The 16,430-nt window shown below is 44.3% G+C and overlaps 1 protein-coding gene across 1 annotated transcript in view; it reads right to left on the reverse strand.

Annotated features, from left to right (window-relative positions):
* Positions 1-16,430, reverse strand: part of MLXIP (MLX interacting protein) — a 2,063,149-nt gene that overhangs the window by 1,414,202 nt on the left and 632,517 nt on the right. The window contains exon 5 of the mRNA XM_085634535.1: positions 5,628-5,669. Coding sequence (XP_085490661.1) covers positions 5,628-5,669 — 42 coding nt within the window. The remainder of the gene's footprint in view (positions 1-5,627; positions 5,670-16,430) is intronic.

Consider the following 16,430-nt stretch of genomic DNA (forward strand, 5'->3'; position numbering starts at 1 on the left):
ATGGAGGACTTCAGGAAGATGCAGCTGCTTGAGAGTGTCCAGTGGATCCCAAAGGTGGATTCAAGTCAAGAAGTACCTGAAAGCAGAGGGGACAGAGTCTATGCCACTTGGAATTGACCAGGAGGCACGGAAGACGAATGCCCACCGATGTCGGGTGCTGCAGGAGAGTTGACGGTGACCTTGGAGCTGCAGTTGTGAGAACCAGGCGATGCTGCGGAAGACCAGGATCTGTTCATGAGCTGTCCCATGTCAGATGTTGAAAGCTGAGGAGTCGGTGTCTGTCCGGAGCACCAACAAGCCTTGGCAACTGCAAACAACATGGAAAGCAAAGAAGGTGCAATGTCAGGACCAGCAAGGTCCAGATGACTCACCATGAGTAGGGGTGTCAGGGCAGGCACCGAGCAATCAGGAGAGCCCAAAGAATTCAAAGATGACCCTCAAGAGGACCCACAGGCCAGAGGCACTGGAGTCGCAAGAGGACCTCGAGCAGCTCATTAAAGAAGCAGGCCCACGATGCAAGTGATGCAGTGAGGACGAAGATCTTGGTCACTGAAGCTGCTTGAGGATGGGGCTACTTGGAGCCCGAAGATCTTGGTGGAAGTAAGCCAACAAGCCTTTGCAACTGCAAGTCGACGCGGTACACAAGGGTTCGGTTCCTGCGGCACCGAAGAGGTATACTGGCCTCAAACGCCGTGAGAGGACAGGGTAGGCCTCGAGGGATGTGAAGAACCACCCCCTGTGTTTCTGAGCCTTTCTGAGTCCATGGGATCCCAGGATCAGCAGACCCAGTTCTACTACCTACCTACTTGACACCTCAAAGACTGGCCTGCCCCTCGCATTGCCCCCGATGTGGCACGGACCCTGCAACATTCTTACATATGACCTGGACATGCGTCCACCTGTGCAGTATTGGCAGCAGGTAATCCAGATGCTCCGCACAGCCACAGCAGTCCAAATAGAGGCATCAATTAAACATTGCCTACTAGGAGTCCTCCCGACCCCAAAAAAGGGAACAGGCATAAGGCACACATTTGCACTCCCAGGGCTAGTCCTGGCGAAACGGCATATTCCCATACACTAGGCCCACACACTCCCCCCGAAGTTGGACAGATGGAGGACAGACATGCGAGCGTGGGGGATGGCAGAGTAGGTTCAACTGCGAGTAGTACGCAAAGATGAGAACGCAGAGCAGGATCTAGAGTATTGGGGGCATATTTTAGGAGGACTGCAGTTACCAGACGATATGAATGAGAGGGATGAGCACGCAACACAGCTGTCACATCATACCACCCCTGCACCAAGCACGGCACTTGCAAACGGTTCTAACCTCCACACATAGCAATGACCTTCATTGGAGAGTAGTGAAGATCCCCCCTCTGTTTGCCGGATTAATAATAATGGTTGTTTGATAGCTTGCCCTAGAAGAGTAGATATATGTTAATTATGAGATGGAGTTTAATTGCTAGTCGCTGCCAAAAGTTTTTTGTTCCTTTTTTCTTTTCTTTTTTGTTATGTTATTTGTTATATGAATTTATTTCGCACGCGGATACTCAACAGAGTGTCCCGGCGCGTACTTGGGAAAAGTGGACATAAACTAGGGCAACTGCTAGAAAAGAAAGGTTTTTAACTTTTTTTTAAAAATAGCAAGATCTTGAATGCCACGCAATGCCAAGGCTAAAGCATTCCATGCCAAGGCAGCTTTCTGCACAAAGGAACTCCCACCGAGCCTTTGGCGATTGTACCTAGGGGTCTGGACCAGAAGTTGGGAAGAGGACCGCAACGGTCTCACTGGATTGTAAAAAGCAAACCTTTTCTGTAGGTAGGCAGGACCCGAACCATGAAGAGTCCTATGGGCAATAGCCAAAGTCTTAAATTTTATTCGTGACTCCACCGGGAGCCAGTGTAAGGAGCGCAAATGAGCTTGCACACTACACCTACTAGATTACCCCAGCAGCAGTCTGGCAGCCGAGTTTTGGACAACCTATAATTTATTCAAGAGGTAGCCGGTCAAGCCTACATAAAGTGCGTTGGCATAGTCCAGGCGGGACAAGATCAGGACGCGAACAACCGTTTCTTTAGCAGGTTTTGGAAGGAGAGGAAGAAACTTCCTCAGAGCTTTCAGAGTGCCAAAGCAGGTCCCAATCAGCTTCTTGACCTGGGTTGAAAAAGACAGGTTCTCATTGAACCAATCCCCCAGATTTTTAGCAGCATTACCCATTGCACTAGGCAAGGGGAAGCCAGGGGGCCATAACCTCTCTTTGAAGTTAGCAGGGAAAACGCCGTCAAGGAGGACCTCAGACTTCTCTACATTACACTTTAGCTGCGCCTGAGCGAGCCAGCGAAAGACAGAGGACAATGTTGAGCCGAGAGAACTGAGTCACCTGGAGAACAGAAGCTGGGTATCATCAGCGTAGGCCATCACCTTAGCCCCTAATGACTCCGCTAAATAAATCAGCGGAGTAACATAGATGTTGAAGAGAAGGGGACTAAGGGATGACCCCTGCGGGGCCCCAATGTACACCCGCTGCGGCACAGAGGCAAATGGAGGCAGCCAAATCTGCTGTGAGCGGCCTTCCAGGAAGGACCTGATCCAGCCCCAGGCAGACCCAGATAAGCCAATCTCCGAGAGGTGATCCAGGAGCAAAGAATGGGGCACAGTGTCGAATGCCGCCGAGAGATCTAGCATGACCAATACGGCTCTCCCGCCGGGATCCAAACACTCGTGAATAGCCTCTGACACCTCCAGCAGAGCTGATTCCATACTAAACGAGGCCCGGAATCTGGATAGAGTAGGATGAAGCAGACCCGAGACCTCGATAAAGTTGGTCAGTTGATTTGTGACAACCTTCTCACAGACCTTAGCCAGACTAGGCAAAAGTAAAATAGGACGATAGTTTCCTGGAATCAGCGGGTCAAGGGACGGCTTCTTGAGGAGGGGGAGAATTTGTGCCATCTTCCAAGAAGCTGGGACAAAGGCTTCCTGCAATGACATGTTAACATGGTTAACTTCGGGGTTGATGGTATCCGCCGCAGCGGCCAGAAGTCTAGTGGCACAGGGATCCATTGGAGATCCCGACTTCAAGGCTTTAAGAATTTTAAGAGTACAGGCCAGATCTATTGGCTCAAAGGCTGACAGCGTATTGGCAGGTCCAGCTACAAACTGGCCAGTCGGGTAGTGCTGGCTGGGAAAGAAGCTTGTATAATGCACATTTTGTCCAGAAAGAACTTAGCAAGAGTATTGCACCAGGACTCCGAAAATGGCGCAGCACAAGCCTGGGCACTGGGAGACATAAAACTTTAAACAATAGAGAAAATGTCTTTAGAGTTATTGTTGGCCTGATCGAAACGTGAAGTGTAGTAACAGCTTTTAGCAGCCGCTATAGCGGTGTAGTAGCTTTTTTGTTTGGATCCAAGTGTGTTTTTTGCCATAGGGCAATAGCCGCTAGAGCGCCATGCCCTCTTCAGTATTTTACATTCATGTTTCAAGACTCTCAGCTCTGGAGAGAACCACGGTTTGGAGGGGGACTCTCTTGCCAGCTTAGGCCGGCCAGGTGCAGAAAGTGAAAACACCGAGTCAGAGATCTAGTCCGTAAACCTGGACACATTCCCCTCCAGGTCTTGCTGAAGAGAGGGCCGAGAAGCAGTCAGAGAACTGACGAACTGGAGAGGGTCAATTTTACTATAAGTAGGGGGGCGTTGACAGCCAACCAGCCTGGCAGGCTGAGTAACTTCCCAAGAAAAACATATAATGAAGTGGTCCGACCAGGAGACAGGCGAAGGCTTGTCCACCAGGATAGGGAAGTTAGAGCAAATGTGGTCTAAGATGTGGCCCCCTTGTTGGGTGACCCATTGAGAAAAATGAGCCAGTTGAAGGGAGCCAAGGGAGTCAACTGAGTCTCTGGCCTCAGATTGATCGAGGTGAGGATTCACATCACCCAGAACCAAATAGCGAGAAAAACGCAGTGCTCGCTCAGCCACCGAGTCTCCACAATATTTTCTGTAAATCTTTTCATTCTAATTGTAACCAAATATTGCTGCATATATTTCTCTCGGGTGTGAAAGACTTCTGAGTAACATGCATTATATATGTGCCCATTGTTGTAACTATGAAGCGAGAGCACAGGCGCTCAAATAGACTGCCATGATGTTACTCCAATGAATACCCTATGGGCAGACTGTAAGAATTATGTGATGAATATGTCCTGTGATAACAGTGCAGCACTGAAATAAAAATACGTTTTTTTAAAAAGTATACCTTTTTATACATACCTAATTTGTCCGGAGTCTGTCTCTGAGTGTGTGCCATCAGCCTTGATTAAGTGAATACAATAAATGCTTAACACACCCTCCTGATAAGCCTAACTGCTCACCCACACTACCACAAAGAGAGCTGTTAGTGATTATCTAATTTACCAGCTGCTATACCTCTGGGGATCTCCTGGACTCTGTGCATACTATACCTCTCTTTGGTATAGTATATACAGAGCCAGCTTCCTACACTTAGGGCAAAATACACGAAAACCAGGCTGTTCTGAATGGGAAGGAGTGATTCTGACTTATGCTCGGGGGAAATGGGCAGAGGGGGACACTACTACACACATTCTGGAGCTGCCTTAAGTAAGATTCAGTCATTTTGATAGGAGGTAAGTCGTAGGGCTTCTGAGGTGCTGAAAATAAAATGGATTGGTGCACGAAGGTCAAACGTCTAGTGTACCAGTCTAGGGGCTGTCCCAGAAAATGTGACAAAGTGTGGGGCCCCTGGAGTGCAACTACAGACATGGATTGATAGGGACTATCAGGGGCAGCGAGCCGTGAGCGGTTGGGATATAGTGAGGGGGGTTGGGGGGGGAAGACACCAGGGGGAGAATGTTGCACAATATTTGAATGTTAGACGTTTAGGGTGGAGTGCTTGCCGGAGACTGTACCCATTACAATGCCAGCACGTATTGTACTGACAATGGAACCGTTTTGCCTGAAGTTTTTTCGTTAGAGGTTCCCAGGTATGTGGGAGTTGTTGTTTCGAAATCTTCAATAAAAATGTGTTAAAAATAAATAAAGAATTCAGAGGAATTAGTTATCACCCTATAACTCTACGTTGGGATGGCATAATTCACGTGTTGAGAAATGCGGCAAACGAGGATTCCAAGCTCCATGAATTTCCAGTGTAATTAATTATGACGCTGGTTCACTATGATCTTTGCAGGTCATGATCGCTTCTTTTTACCTCTAATTCATTACACAGACCGTTTGAACCACGATATACCCAGTATCTATTTATATATGTCTCCTTGTACCGACATTGCATTTTGTGGGTTTGATTCTGACAGCGACTCCAAGTCACTGACCCTCCATTGTATTTACGAGCAGGTGGTTGCCCTACTTCACAAAATCTTATTGGAATGTTATCGCTCACCTACACCCTTTGTTTTAGTATGTTGAACTGCGTTACAAATCATCTTATTCTAGATTATCTGGTTCTGTTAATGAGACACCTATTGGGAAACAATGTCCTAGATTTGCCAACTGCAACAAGTGAAATGACAAAATGCACGTTATATGAAGACCTTTGTATTTACTCATCATAAAACCAATAAAGAGGATATAAAAAATATAACCATAGTACTTACTCTGACCAAGCTAGAGAGGTCTTCATCTTTGTGTTTTTGCAACTGAAAGAACAAAACAAATGAAAGAGTTGAGGATTATAGAAGTGCCTCCACGCCAAATACATTATATTGCTCTTTGTCACTAAATGGCATTTTATTCCCATATGGGCTGGTGGCCCCATTGACTACACTCCCCTGTGGTGGTGTCGCTCGCCCCAATGCTACCACACCAACCTAGAATGGTAAGCCTGTCTATACCGTTTTGCGTATGCAAACCTCAATCCTTTATTTGATGGGAGAAACCCAGAAGAATCTGGTATTTTTAGTCAAAAGATGATATGAAGTTCATTCCCATCTATGAAGATGCAACACCTTGGAGGGACTTAGAAGTCCAGTACAAGGTATTCAGTACTTAAGGTCAATTTTAGCAAGATTCGTGCTAGTTTTTCAGCATATCTACATGAGAGCAAGGTATAATAAATCTCAAGTGAATAGCCTGAAAATCAGAAATTGGCAATTCACGTTAATCAGTAGTTGGTTATCCTGAAAATAAGTCATAAACCAAAGATGTATATCCCTGATTTAGAAGTCCATCAGATAGCCCCATAGGCTGTGGGAAATAGGCTTTGGAAAATTAAACAAATAAAAACTTGTGCTCGGCTCACACTACACCTACAGCCATGTCCAAGTAAATGTTCACATATCAGAGACAGGCAGATAGGTGGAGAACAAAGTGTAGGAGCAATCACCTGTCAATTTTCATAGGTCTTGAATCCCTAGAAGGCATCAGAATACAGTTTTCCGTGCAGAAACACATTTTCTCTGGAAATTAATGCAGAATAAACACCATTTCTGGAGCGTACTAGTTAATTTTTACTGTGCTTAACTGACAATTTTCACTAAATAAAGACGATTAGTCTATGCAATTACATTTCAAATCCGGTATGGAATACAACCAATTTTTTAAGCATGTCTACCTCATTTTTAAATGAAATGCACCCAACCAGCCAATCATCTTTCAGGTACCAATGCAATCAATAATTTTGAATATTTCTGAAAATAATGAACAATTTATCCATATGTTGGTTAAATGTGCAGCTGATGGAAGCAGGGCTTACTTCATGGGTGGGGCGCAGGGGTATTGGGGGACTTGGGGGGACATTACTCTCTTTGGCTCTGAAGCCAACCTTGGAGTCAGGGTCCTTGAAACAGGTGACATTATTAGTGTGGTGTCTGAGAAGGTGGATCATGGGGAAAGAGCAAAGGCACTCTCAGAAACCATTCTTTAAAGTGTCAAGTTTCCACTCTGCCCCCGAAAGAGTCAACGCCTCCCACGCACTATGAAGTGGAATTAAGATGGCACCACCACGGCCTAGAGAAAGCTGCCTGGCTTGTGACTAACCCTGGAGAGCATGGAATAGCAGATGGCAGAAAAGTGGCAATACAGAGAGTTTAAGTTAATTCAGCGTCCCAGATCTGGCAGTGTGACTCTGACTCATACTGGGGACTGTGGCAAAGACGCATGGTCTGACAGGATGTCCCAGTGTGTTTTCATTCAGCATGATTACAACTGTTCTGGGGCACTGATGTAGCTCCAAATGCTGAAGGCCTTGCTCTGACGTTTGTTGGTGGACCATCTGAGGGACTATGGGTTAGTCAGTAAGGATAAGCTATTGTGGAATACCATGCCACTGAAAGAGGGCAAAAATAGGAAGAGGAAGAAGGATTTCTTGTTTCCAAGAAGCTGCTGCACTGTGAAAAGATGTAGGGGAAGGACATATTCCTTCAAGCTACACTGCAAAGTATTGATAGGAAAATATCATGTATGGAGAGCAGGTTGGAATTAGGCAGTGGCAGGCTGGTGAATGTGATAATATTGATATATTTTTAAAGAGCGCACTGTTAGCCTGTAGGAAGGATGACTGAACTACCTAGTGGTAGGGACTGTGATTCACTGGTGAAAAGATACGTTTTATGACATTTGTGAACCTGGGCCAGGTTTGAGGTCCCACCACTGTATTATGCCCTTTGGTATAAAAAGTATGATGAATAGGCATGTTTTTTTCAAGGGAGACCCAGTGGGGGCACGAAAACCGACAGATACCAAAACATGGCCAGAAATGTTGGGCAGAAGTAGAGCAGCAGAATTTTGGACCATTTGCAGTCTTGGCCACGATATATTTGGGGAAGCCGAAATAGATTGTGTTGGCATAGTTGAACCTTAGGATGATGGTGACTTGGAACACTGCAACAGTTTTCACCAAGATAGGGCGGGATTATCTGAATGATTCAGAAATAGTAGTAGCAGGAGCAACAAGATTTGTTAACTTGGGTGGTTCAGACAAGTTAGTGTCAAAGAAGATTCACTAAACTTTTGGCAGTTGTGGTGCAGGACACAAATCAGCAAGTCACCATGCAGAAGACCAGGGACTGAAAGTATTGCTGAATATGAGTAATTCTAATTGGCCAGAGTAGAATGATGAATCTTCCAGGAGGCAAGAGATGGAAAAAGTTGTTGGAGAACGAAAGATGAGATTTCAACCACAGAGCAACCTGGGTGTCATCGGCACACAAATGCGAGTCCAATGGACTCAATAAGTCAAGCAAAAGGGGCCAAAAACATATTCAAAAGTGTGAAGCTAATGGAAGAGCCTTGATGAACAAGACTTTAAAAATGATGATGATGCCACTGCCAGGGCAGTTGGCATGATCAGATTGAAGTATTTTGTGCCCATACGGGACAGCAAAAGCGATATCTGGGGCTAAGGGTTCATGAAGCCTTGTCTCTGTAAGAAATGCTAGGTCAAACTGGTGCTGAGAGTATGAGATCTTGAAATTTCTCCTATGGGGAGAGAACAGGTGTTTAGGAGAAAGAAGGGAAGAGACAATGTAGTGGCGGCTTGCAGGGAGAGGGATGAAATTATGGGAGAGAGAGATTAACACAAGTGGAACATGTAGTTGGTGCAGCAGTTTGCTAGTGTAAATGCAGCAGTATCCGCTATTGATTGTACACAGCAAGCAAGGTTCTGGCTATATGACCTTAGAATTGAAGTATGTGGGTAATGAAATACTATGTTAGAGAGGTAGTTTGGGGCCATACCATTTTCTTAGTGCCTTGAATACAAGTGTCAGTTGGTTTGTACTAGGCTTTCATGTTTGGTAGACAGACAGCTAAGTAACATATGAGGAGGTGAGTTATACTTGGGTAAACTGAAAAAAGATCTGTTGTCAAAGTTTAGGATCTTGATAAGAGGTGCAAATAAGTACTAGGGAAGGCCCACTTGTAAACTACTGCAGTAGTCAATATTGATGAGTAACAGGATGTGAGAGCGGATTTTGCATAAATTCAATAATTGTTTAACATGCTACAGTTGTATTGTATTGTATTGCAGCAATGATATAGTGCTTACTACCCCATATGTGGAGCACTGAAGTGCTTGTGCATGCTACACAATGTAGGGCATGGGAACTTGCAAACATTTCCCCGGGGGCCGCACCGATGTCCGCAATGCAAGGGTCGGAGTGATGAAAGGTGGTTGAATTGCAAAATGTGAAATCAGAAAACCTGGTATAAATCCTGGCTTCCCCACTAAATGAAATTGACTGATCCTAGGCGATTGGTCAATTTCACTTTGCCCTCTATTTCTTCTTTACCACATATAAGAGTACCTTAAAATATACGAGTTCAGGATGTGTGCTGCACAAAACCTTCTCTTGTGTTGTATTTAATAAACTATAATGTTGTTCCAATTATATAACAACCAAGGATACAAACAAGGTGCACCTGACAAATGACTTGCCTCTTGGTTCACTAATAGCATTGTTTTCAGAATAAGGGCGGCATGAATGTTTCTAAAATCATGTTTGAAAACTATCACTGCTAATATAGCCTCTCCATGTAGTGATATAATCTAATCTACTAAAGTAAAACGCTCATGCATGTTAATAAAATACACTTTTTAAAAGTTTGCGGAGAGTTTCTTATGTTTTTATATGTTTAGTGCAAGACGTCTTTAAAAGTAAAGGTGTTCCTAAAAATAAGTTGTCTAGGACACTTTCTCTTCTTCTGTCCTGTTACTTTAGTTAACGTGGAAATAAAGTATGCCCTTTTGCTTCACAGCTTTCTGAATTTTCCTGCTTGATGGTGTGTGGTTAGATGGATGCGGTTTTTATTTTTATTCTATGTGGGAAGTGTTTTCATCCCGTGCGTGAGGAAAACTGAGGTGCGATTATTGTGTTATGGAACTGTAGAGTGTAGCAGTGTGTTGGATGATGAAGTGTAGGAGATAGACATGGTTTTCATGATTTTCAGCATGCTGTTACCTTTGAACAGCTCTGCAGGTCCCTTTATGGTATTTTATATGATATATTCTGCTTATCTGGTTACTGCACTGGGTTGTCCAATCTAAGATTTTGTGTATAGTTGTGGTCTTGAGCTGGCATGGTTGGAGAAGGAGAGAGAAGTGAAGAGATTTGTAGGGATGTGCATTTTGATTATCCCATATCTGAGGTTTATGTGAGATGTAAAGAAACGGTCAGATTGTATTGACATCTGGGACATGCAGTGATGGACTATATAATAGTCCTCCAAAACTGCCCAGTAATGTATGACAGATCTCTTCAGTTATTCCATGGCTGTTCATTTGGTGATGTTTGTTTTTTGGCTTTACAGTACTGGTGATTGTCAACCTGCATAACAGACGTGTATTATGTGAATTTAACAGGTATAAGCTACAATTTGTTGCTGACCGCTGCACATTATGATTTTGGTATTATTGTGGGCCATAACAGTTCTATATGGAATTACATAACTATATAATGTCAAGGCAACCCATAGGTCAGCCATGAACACCAAAGAGAGGGAAAGAGGCGCTACACCGAGCTCACACCTGCCTCTTGGGAAACACTCAAAACACAGAATTGGCATGACACCCTTTTGGCGTGCTTAGGGAATTATCTCCCTAGCCATAGTTTGTGTAATCCTATCTACCTACTGCTAGGTATCCCTATAGAAAAATGGGCAATTCCCAAAACTGGACAAGGTAGGCTCACTCACAAAATGTGACATGCTTCACGATTTGCCACCTCGTCCCACCCTGGTGAGATGATACTACTTGGGTGGACGCAACCTCGGGAGGGGGTCGGCTAACCTGAGAGAGTTCTTAAACATTAATTTATTCTCTGGATAAAATATTTGGATCCAGTTCTATGTCTAAAAAACCTTAAGATATACCACAAAGTATCCCTTATTCAGGTGGTATCCTAGGCTTGAGTAAAAAGTACCAGAAGGTAATCTCAGAGGATGTACGTGGTTCCTATGACCCTTACATTCCGCTGAGTTGTCATTCCAACATGTTTCTGCCCTGCTATTAGAACCTACGAGAGGTCTCGGGCATTCATCAGGGCTCGATATATGTATCCCTAAACTTATTTAATAATAGTGAAGGGTAAAATAAAAGAACTCTCTTCAATTACTCACCAGGGGCTAATACCTAGTCAGGGGAAAGAGCAAACAAATGTATAGCAGTGGTAGTAGGAAAACTAGTATTGGTGCCCACAACTGTCTCAAATTTTATTGCGGTGCAATACTAAGAGAATGCACAGTGACAATTCTGCACATTAAAAACAACATTATAAAAAAAGTAAGAAACATGGCACAAGTGACATAAAAAAAACCACTCATTCATTGCACGCATGCATAGGTGATAAAAACACACGTGGGGAAGGGGTGCCATACATAATCCCAGTGTGGATTCTTAAGCCTTTGTTTGCCTAGTGCCATGGGGCCATTTCCCTAATGGTCTGTTCTGGGTGGGCACCTCCTATAGGCCCACTCTGATAGGTGTGTTCAAATATTAACACAGGGAAAGAGGGGAGAAAAATAATAGCACAGTAGACAGTGAGTAAATATACTATTTTCAAATATACCATCTCTCTCTGAATGCACTTAGCCCTTTCTATGCTCATGACGGAGCGGTTCCATCATGAGCCAAGGTGGGCGTGTGCTCATGGCGGAACCAGTCCGTCATGGCACCCACCCATGAGGGAAGTGCAGGCACTCCCCCTCATGGGCAGCCCATCTAGTCCCCACAAAGGGGGATGACAGTGGAAGAGTTTCCGCTGCCACCCCTGATCCCCCCCACCCCCGGGCAATCTCATTACGTCAGCGCACACAGCGCACCCCGACGTCATCAGGAAACACTAGACACGCTGGAAGCCATGTGCTTCCAGGCGTCCACAGGAGTAGGCAGGTGTTCCTGCTCCGGGTGTGTGGGGGGGGGTTGGGGGTTCTTTAGCCATCGAGGCATCAGGGGAGAGGAAATAGTTTTTCCTCTCCCCTGATGTCTCTTTGAAGGGCATTTGTGCTGCACGATCGTGCATAGCGTTGCGATCGTGCAGCCTAAATGCCCCCACTAGGCACCAGGGATATCTTTTTTCAGCATGGAAGCGATCCCTGGGTAAGGTCGCTTCAAAGGGGGCGTTTCAATTTTGGATGTTTTTCAGACAGGAGAGATGTCTACATGCTGACTACCATCCATGATGAAAGCACTTCACCTGTGACTGTTTGGGTTCAGGTTGCTGAAGAGCGCAAACCTGTGTGCATTTTAGACTATAATAGGCACATGGGTGGTGTTGATAGAGTAGATCAGAGGTTGGAACCTTACACTGCTCTTCGTAAGGCTTACATTTGGTATAAGAAGTTGGCTATCCATCTTTTCCACTTGGCAACCTTTAATGCTTTTGTTGTTTTTAAAGATTGTTGTCCTGAGTTAAAGTTGACTTTTGCTAAGTTTCAGGAGACTGTAATAGGCAGCCTTGTTGTAGTGGAACAGGCAAGTGTTCCTAGAGTTGGAGTGGTGGAGGATGTGGCTAGATTAAAAGATCTATATGCACAAAAAATACTCTAACAGATCTGAGAAGAGATCTAACAAAATGAAAGGAGAGGGGGAGAAATGAAAACTCCTAAAAAAGGTTGTGCCTAATACAACCGTGGTCGTGGGGAAAATAAGTATTTCTTTAAGTTAGATCTCTTCTCAGATCTGTTAGAGTATTTTTTGTGCATATAGTTTGTATGGGAGGATATACTCTACACAATCCTGCCTCTCTTACCCCAATAGTCATTGGGATTTCCCAATGCCTTGTTGTGTTATAGATTAAAAGATCGACACTTTCCTGATCGCATTCCTCTCACGCCCTCAAAAGACTTTCCCAGTAGGAGATGTAGAGTCTGTTGGCGAAGAGGTACGCGGAAGGAGACACCTATGTACTGTAGGAAGGTGGAATCTGACTGCAGGGTTGCTCCCACTTTATTCCGGTGCTTTGCTGGTTTTTGACTTAGTTTGCTGGGATCCTGCTATTCAGGACCCCAGCCTATCTGCTTTCTCCCTAAAATGGATTCCAAGTACTTTAGGTACACTCCAGATTGGATTCTGGGGTACCCCTATAAGTCCCTAGTATATGGTATACCATGTACCCAGGGCATAGGTACCCCAGAGGCCTACTAGGGGCTGCAGCATGTATTATGCCACCCCTGGGAAGCCTTCCAAAATGACACAACAGGACTGCTACAGCAGCCTGTGTAAGGTGGTGCATGCACCCCTCACTGAGATATAGGTTCACTATATATCTCCATATCACTGCACATATAAACCTATCAGTCACCCCTATGGCAGGCGTTACCAATCCTGAAGGCAGGGTGCTGGGTTTTATGTGAGAGGGTGCCCATGCATGAGCAGAGCCCCTCTACGGCCTTCGGAACCTTTATTACGGGGTTGTTTGTGATGCAGCCAAACCATATACTCTTAAGTGCATTATAACCAAACTCTAAATGCTAACTTTGGGATGGCCGCACTTAAACATGTTGTGTTTGGTATCAAACACCTTTGAATCATACCTCCACACCAATAACTGGTGTGGGAGTATGATCCCACCCTTCTAGAGGTAGAGACATGGCAGCACCAGTATACCCAGTACCAGCTAACAGAGCCCTGGCATCACAAAATGGATGCTGCCAGCCACAGACACAAGTCTCCCTCCTGCTGCTGGATGAAACTCCGGTAGGGGAGACCAGGACAATAGGATTCCTGTCACAGGGAGGTGTCACCACCTCCCAGACAGGCTTTAGTGTATTGGGGCTGGGTGGGTGCCATCCAAGAGTGCTTTGAAGTCTGCACAGGGGGCACATTTGGTGTCCCTGTGCATAGTCCAGCTCAAACCGGTTGCAGGGGCTACCAGCCCCTGCTCTGGCACGAAACTGGACAAAGGAAATGGGTGTAGCCACCCCTCTTTCCAGACCCTCCTGTGGTAAATAAAATATTACGCTCTATGTATTTCAGAATATACATAGGATCATGCATAAAGCAAGAGGCTGAGTCTGTGGTATCAGGTTCTAAAAGGGCTTTATTCCAATAACTCGAGTCAAAGGGAGAATATTACCATCACCAAAAAAGGATCTGGAAAGGGACTCAAAAGTATTCTCAATATTCTCAAAACATTATTCGCAGAGTACAGTATATATACATTTCTCAATTGTACGTAAGCAAAAGAGCAAGAGAGAATGAGATAAGAGCATGTGGGCGTGTAAGTAGGCGTGAAGGTGGGCGTCCATGTGGGCGTCCACTTGATGATAATGGGTAATTTGTCATGTGTGGGTGGATACCTGGAGAATCCTGCAATGTCAGCAGAAATATTTGGCAGAGATGCGTGCGCAGTCGCATGACGTGTGATAGACGTGCAACTAGAGGGAGAAAGGGACTTGACATTTAGCTCTACATGTGGAGACAAAAGTCTGGGGTTATGTCAACTTAATCCCAAATCACTGCTGTCAAACACTATCAAACCCTGTGTCTTGTCAACACTATTAATCCCTGTGTGTAGCTACTGGGCGTAAGCAAAATTATAGGAGATACACAGCGTATTTGAAACGGCGAGAAATCCTTCAAATTAATGTACAAACCTCATTGTGTTAGCTCATAAGCTGGCCAAATGACATCTCATATGCAAATGTCCCTATTACATGAACCTACACCAACCTGAAGTCAATATTAATGCTAGGAGGCCCTAATAGGAATGCTAAATTACCTAAATATTCGGAAAACCAAGTTTAAGAACAGTTGTTAATGTTGATAATTAATAATTCATCTGCTAAAAAAAATCAGTAATTCTGCAATAATTTCCACCTATACAATAAACAGCCTAATTTAAAAACAAGTCAACTTTTGGGGCCACCACTTACAAGAATGATCTCACTAAAGCAAACTTTAAAAAGGAAATCCTGTCAGATATTTTCTCATTACCCTAAATACCGAGCCTCATTTGTCACTCTGTGGTGGCAGTCCTTATTTAAAACAGGCCTTTCAAGAGTTAAGATGCGAGTGCACAGATCATAATCGTTCCTTAATGTCCAATCTGGAAACATATGACCGAGGCTGCCTGTCTATAAGAGAAAGGCAGTTATGTGAAAAATATTTTAGTCTTGCATAGCCTTTTTCTTTTGTTTCATTCATCTCCAACACCAATTAGACATACACTGATAACGTGTTGTCTCCTATTTTGACAGCATGATAATGGTAATATCATGTCTGTGAAATTTAGTAATTGTGAACAAGTTCCAGCCAAGCGCTGTGCAAAGATTGCCGTCGTCACGACCATCTCTGTACTTGCACAGGAGAACTTTGTATTAAACGCTAAACAGACTGGTCAATACAACACAAAAACAAAACATATATAAAATACATATGCCAAGCCATCAGTATACCAAGCACAGAAAGCATAGACAATTACACTAACATATATAAATGAGCAGTGATGCGCAATTACAGTACCTACAGCTCAGAGGCGAACACTCTGGCCTGCTTAATTTGTCAGGCTTATAATCAATAACTGATTTACCTGCCCTATACAACCCCATCTGGCAGTGGGTCATCCCAATGATGACCGTGTCAAGTCCGACACACAGGATCAGCAACAATAATCAAAAATGAAGAACACACGAACCTGTCTTTTTTTTTTTTTTTTTTTTATAAAAAATGAGCTATGCATCTTTGTACACAATGTACCCTCATGTCCTAGTCGAAGATGCATCTCCCATCTTTCCTCACAGAACCGTAACCACTGGATCATTTATCCAATGCAACTGGTGGCAGCTTGTGGCCACAATTCAAAAATGTCTGAATTTGAAAATCGTTTTTATATAGGCACATAGCCCTTAAAATTCCAAGCAAGAGCAACATTTTACTTTCTGGCCAGAAGCAATATAACATTTGCTAAAAAATAAAACAAATCTTCTCCATAGACATTTCACCGGGGCACTGGTTTAGCACAGAATAGACCAAGGGAATCTTTCTCGACTTACATTTCTCAGCTGCCCTGTCTTATCAGAGAAGCTAAAAATAGCCCCTCAGCGCGGCCTGAGCCTGGGCTGCCAGCCAACTTTTTTCGTTGTTCCGGCTGCAGGCATTACACAGATGCGATGTCAGAGAAGCTTTCTAAGCAGTGCCTCTGTTCTGCTCCTCTCACCGGCCCCCACCTACACTGGCTACAAGGTCAGAATCTGTCTCCGATTTCTGTATCACATACTGCTCTACACAGCCCCCACCTTCTCCTCACTCTGAAGCTGTCAAAGACAAAAAGACTACTCAATTCCATAAAAACTGCAATAATTCGCCCAATTGAAAAATTATTTTTATATACAATTTGCTCTCAGGGGGTCATAATCTTACCGTCTTGACCCAGCACATTGGCTCACTGGACCACCAAGAACACAAACCTGTATTCTTGAACAATTTGCAAATTCGAAATACCCACAATTCTTTTTTCAAGCTA

The sequence above is a fragment of the Triturus cristatus genome, chromosome 11 (assembly GCF_964204655.1).
Source record: "Triturus cristatus chromosome 11, aTriCri1.1, whole genome shotgun sequence".
NCBI lineage: Eukaryota > Metazoa > Chordata > Amphibia > Caudata > Salamandridae > Triturus > Triturus cristatus.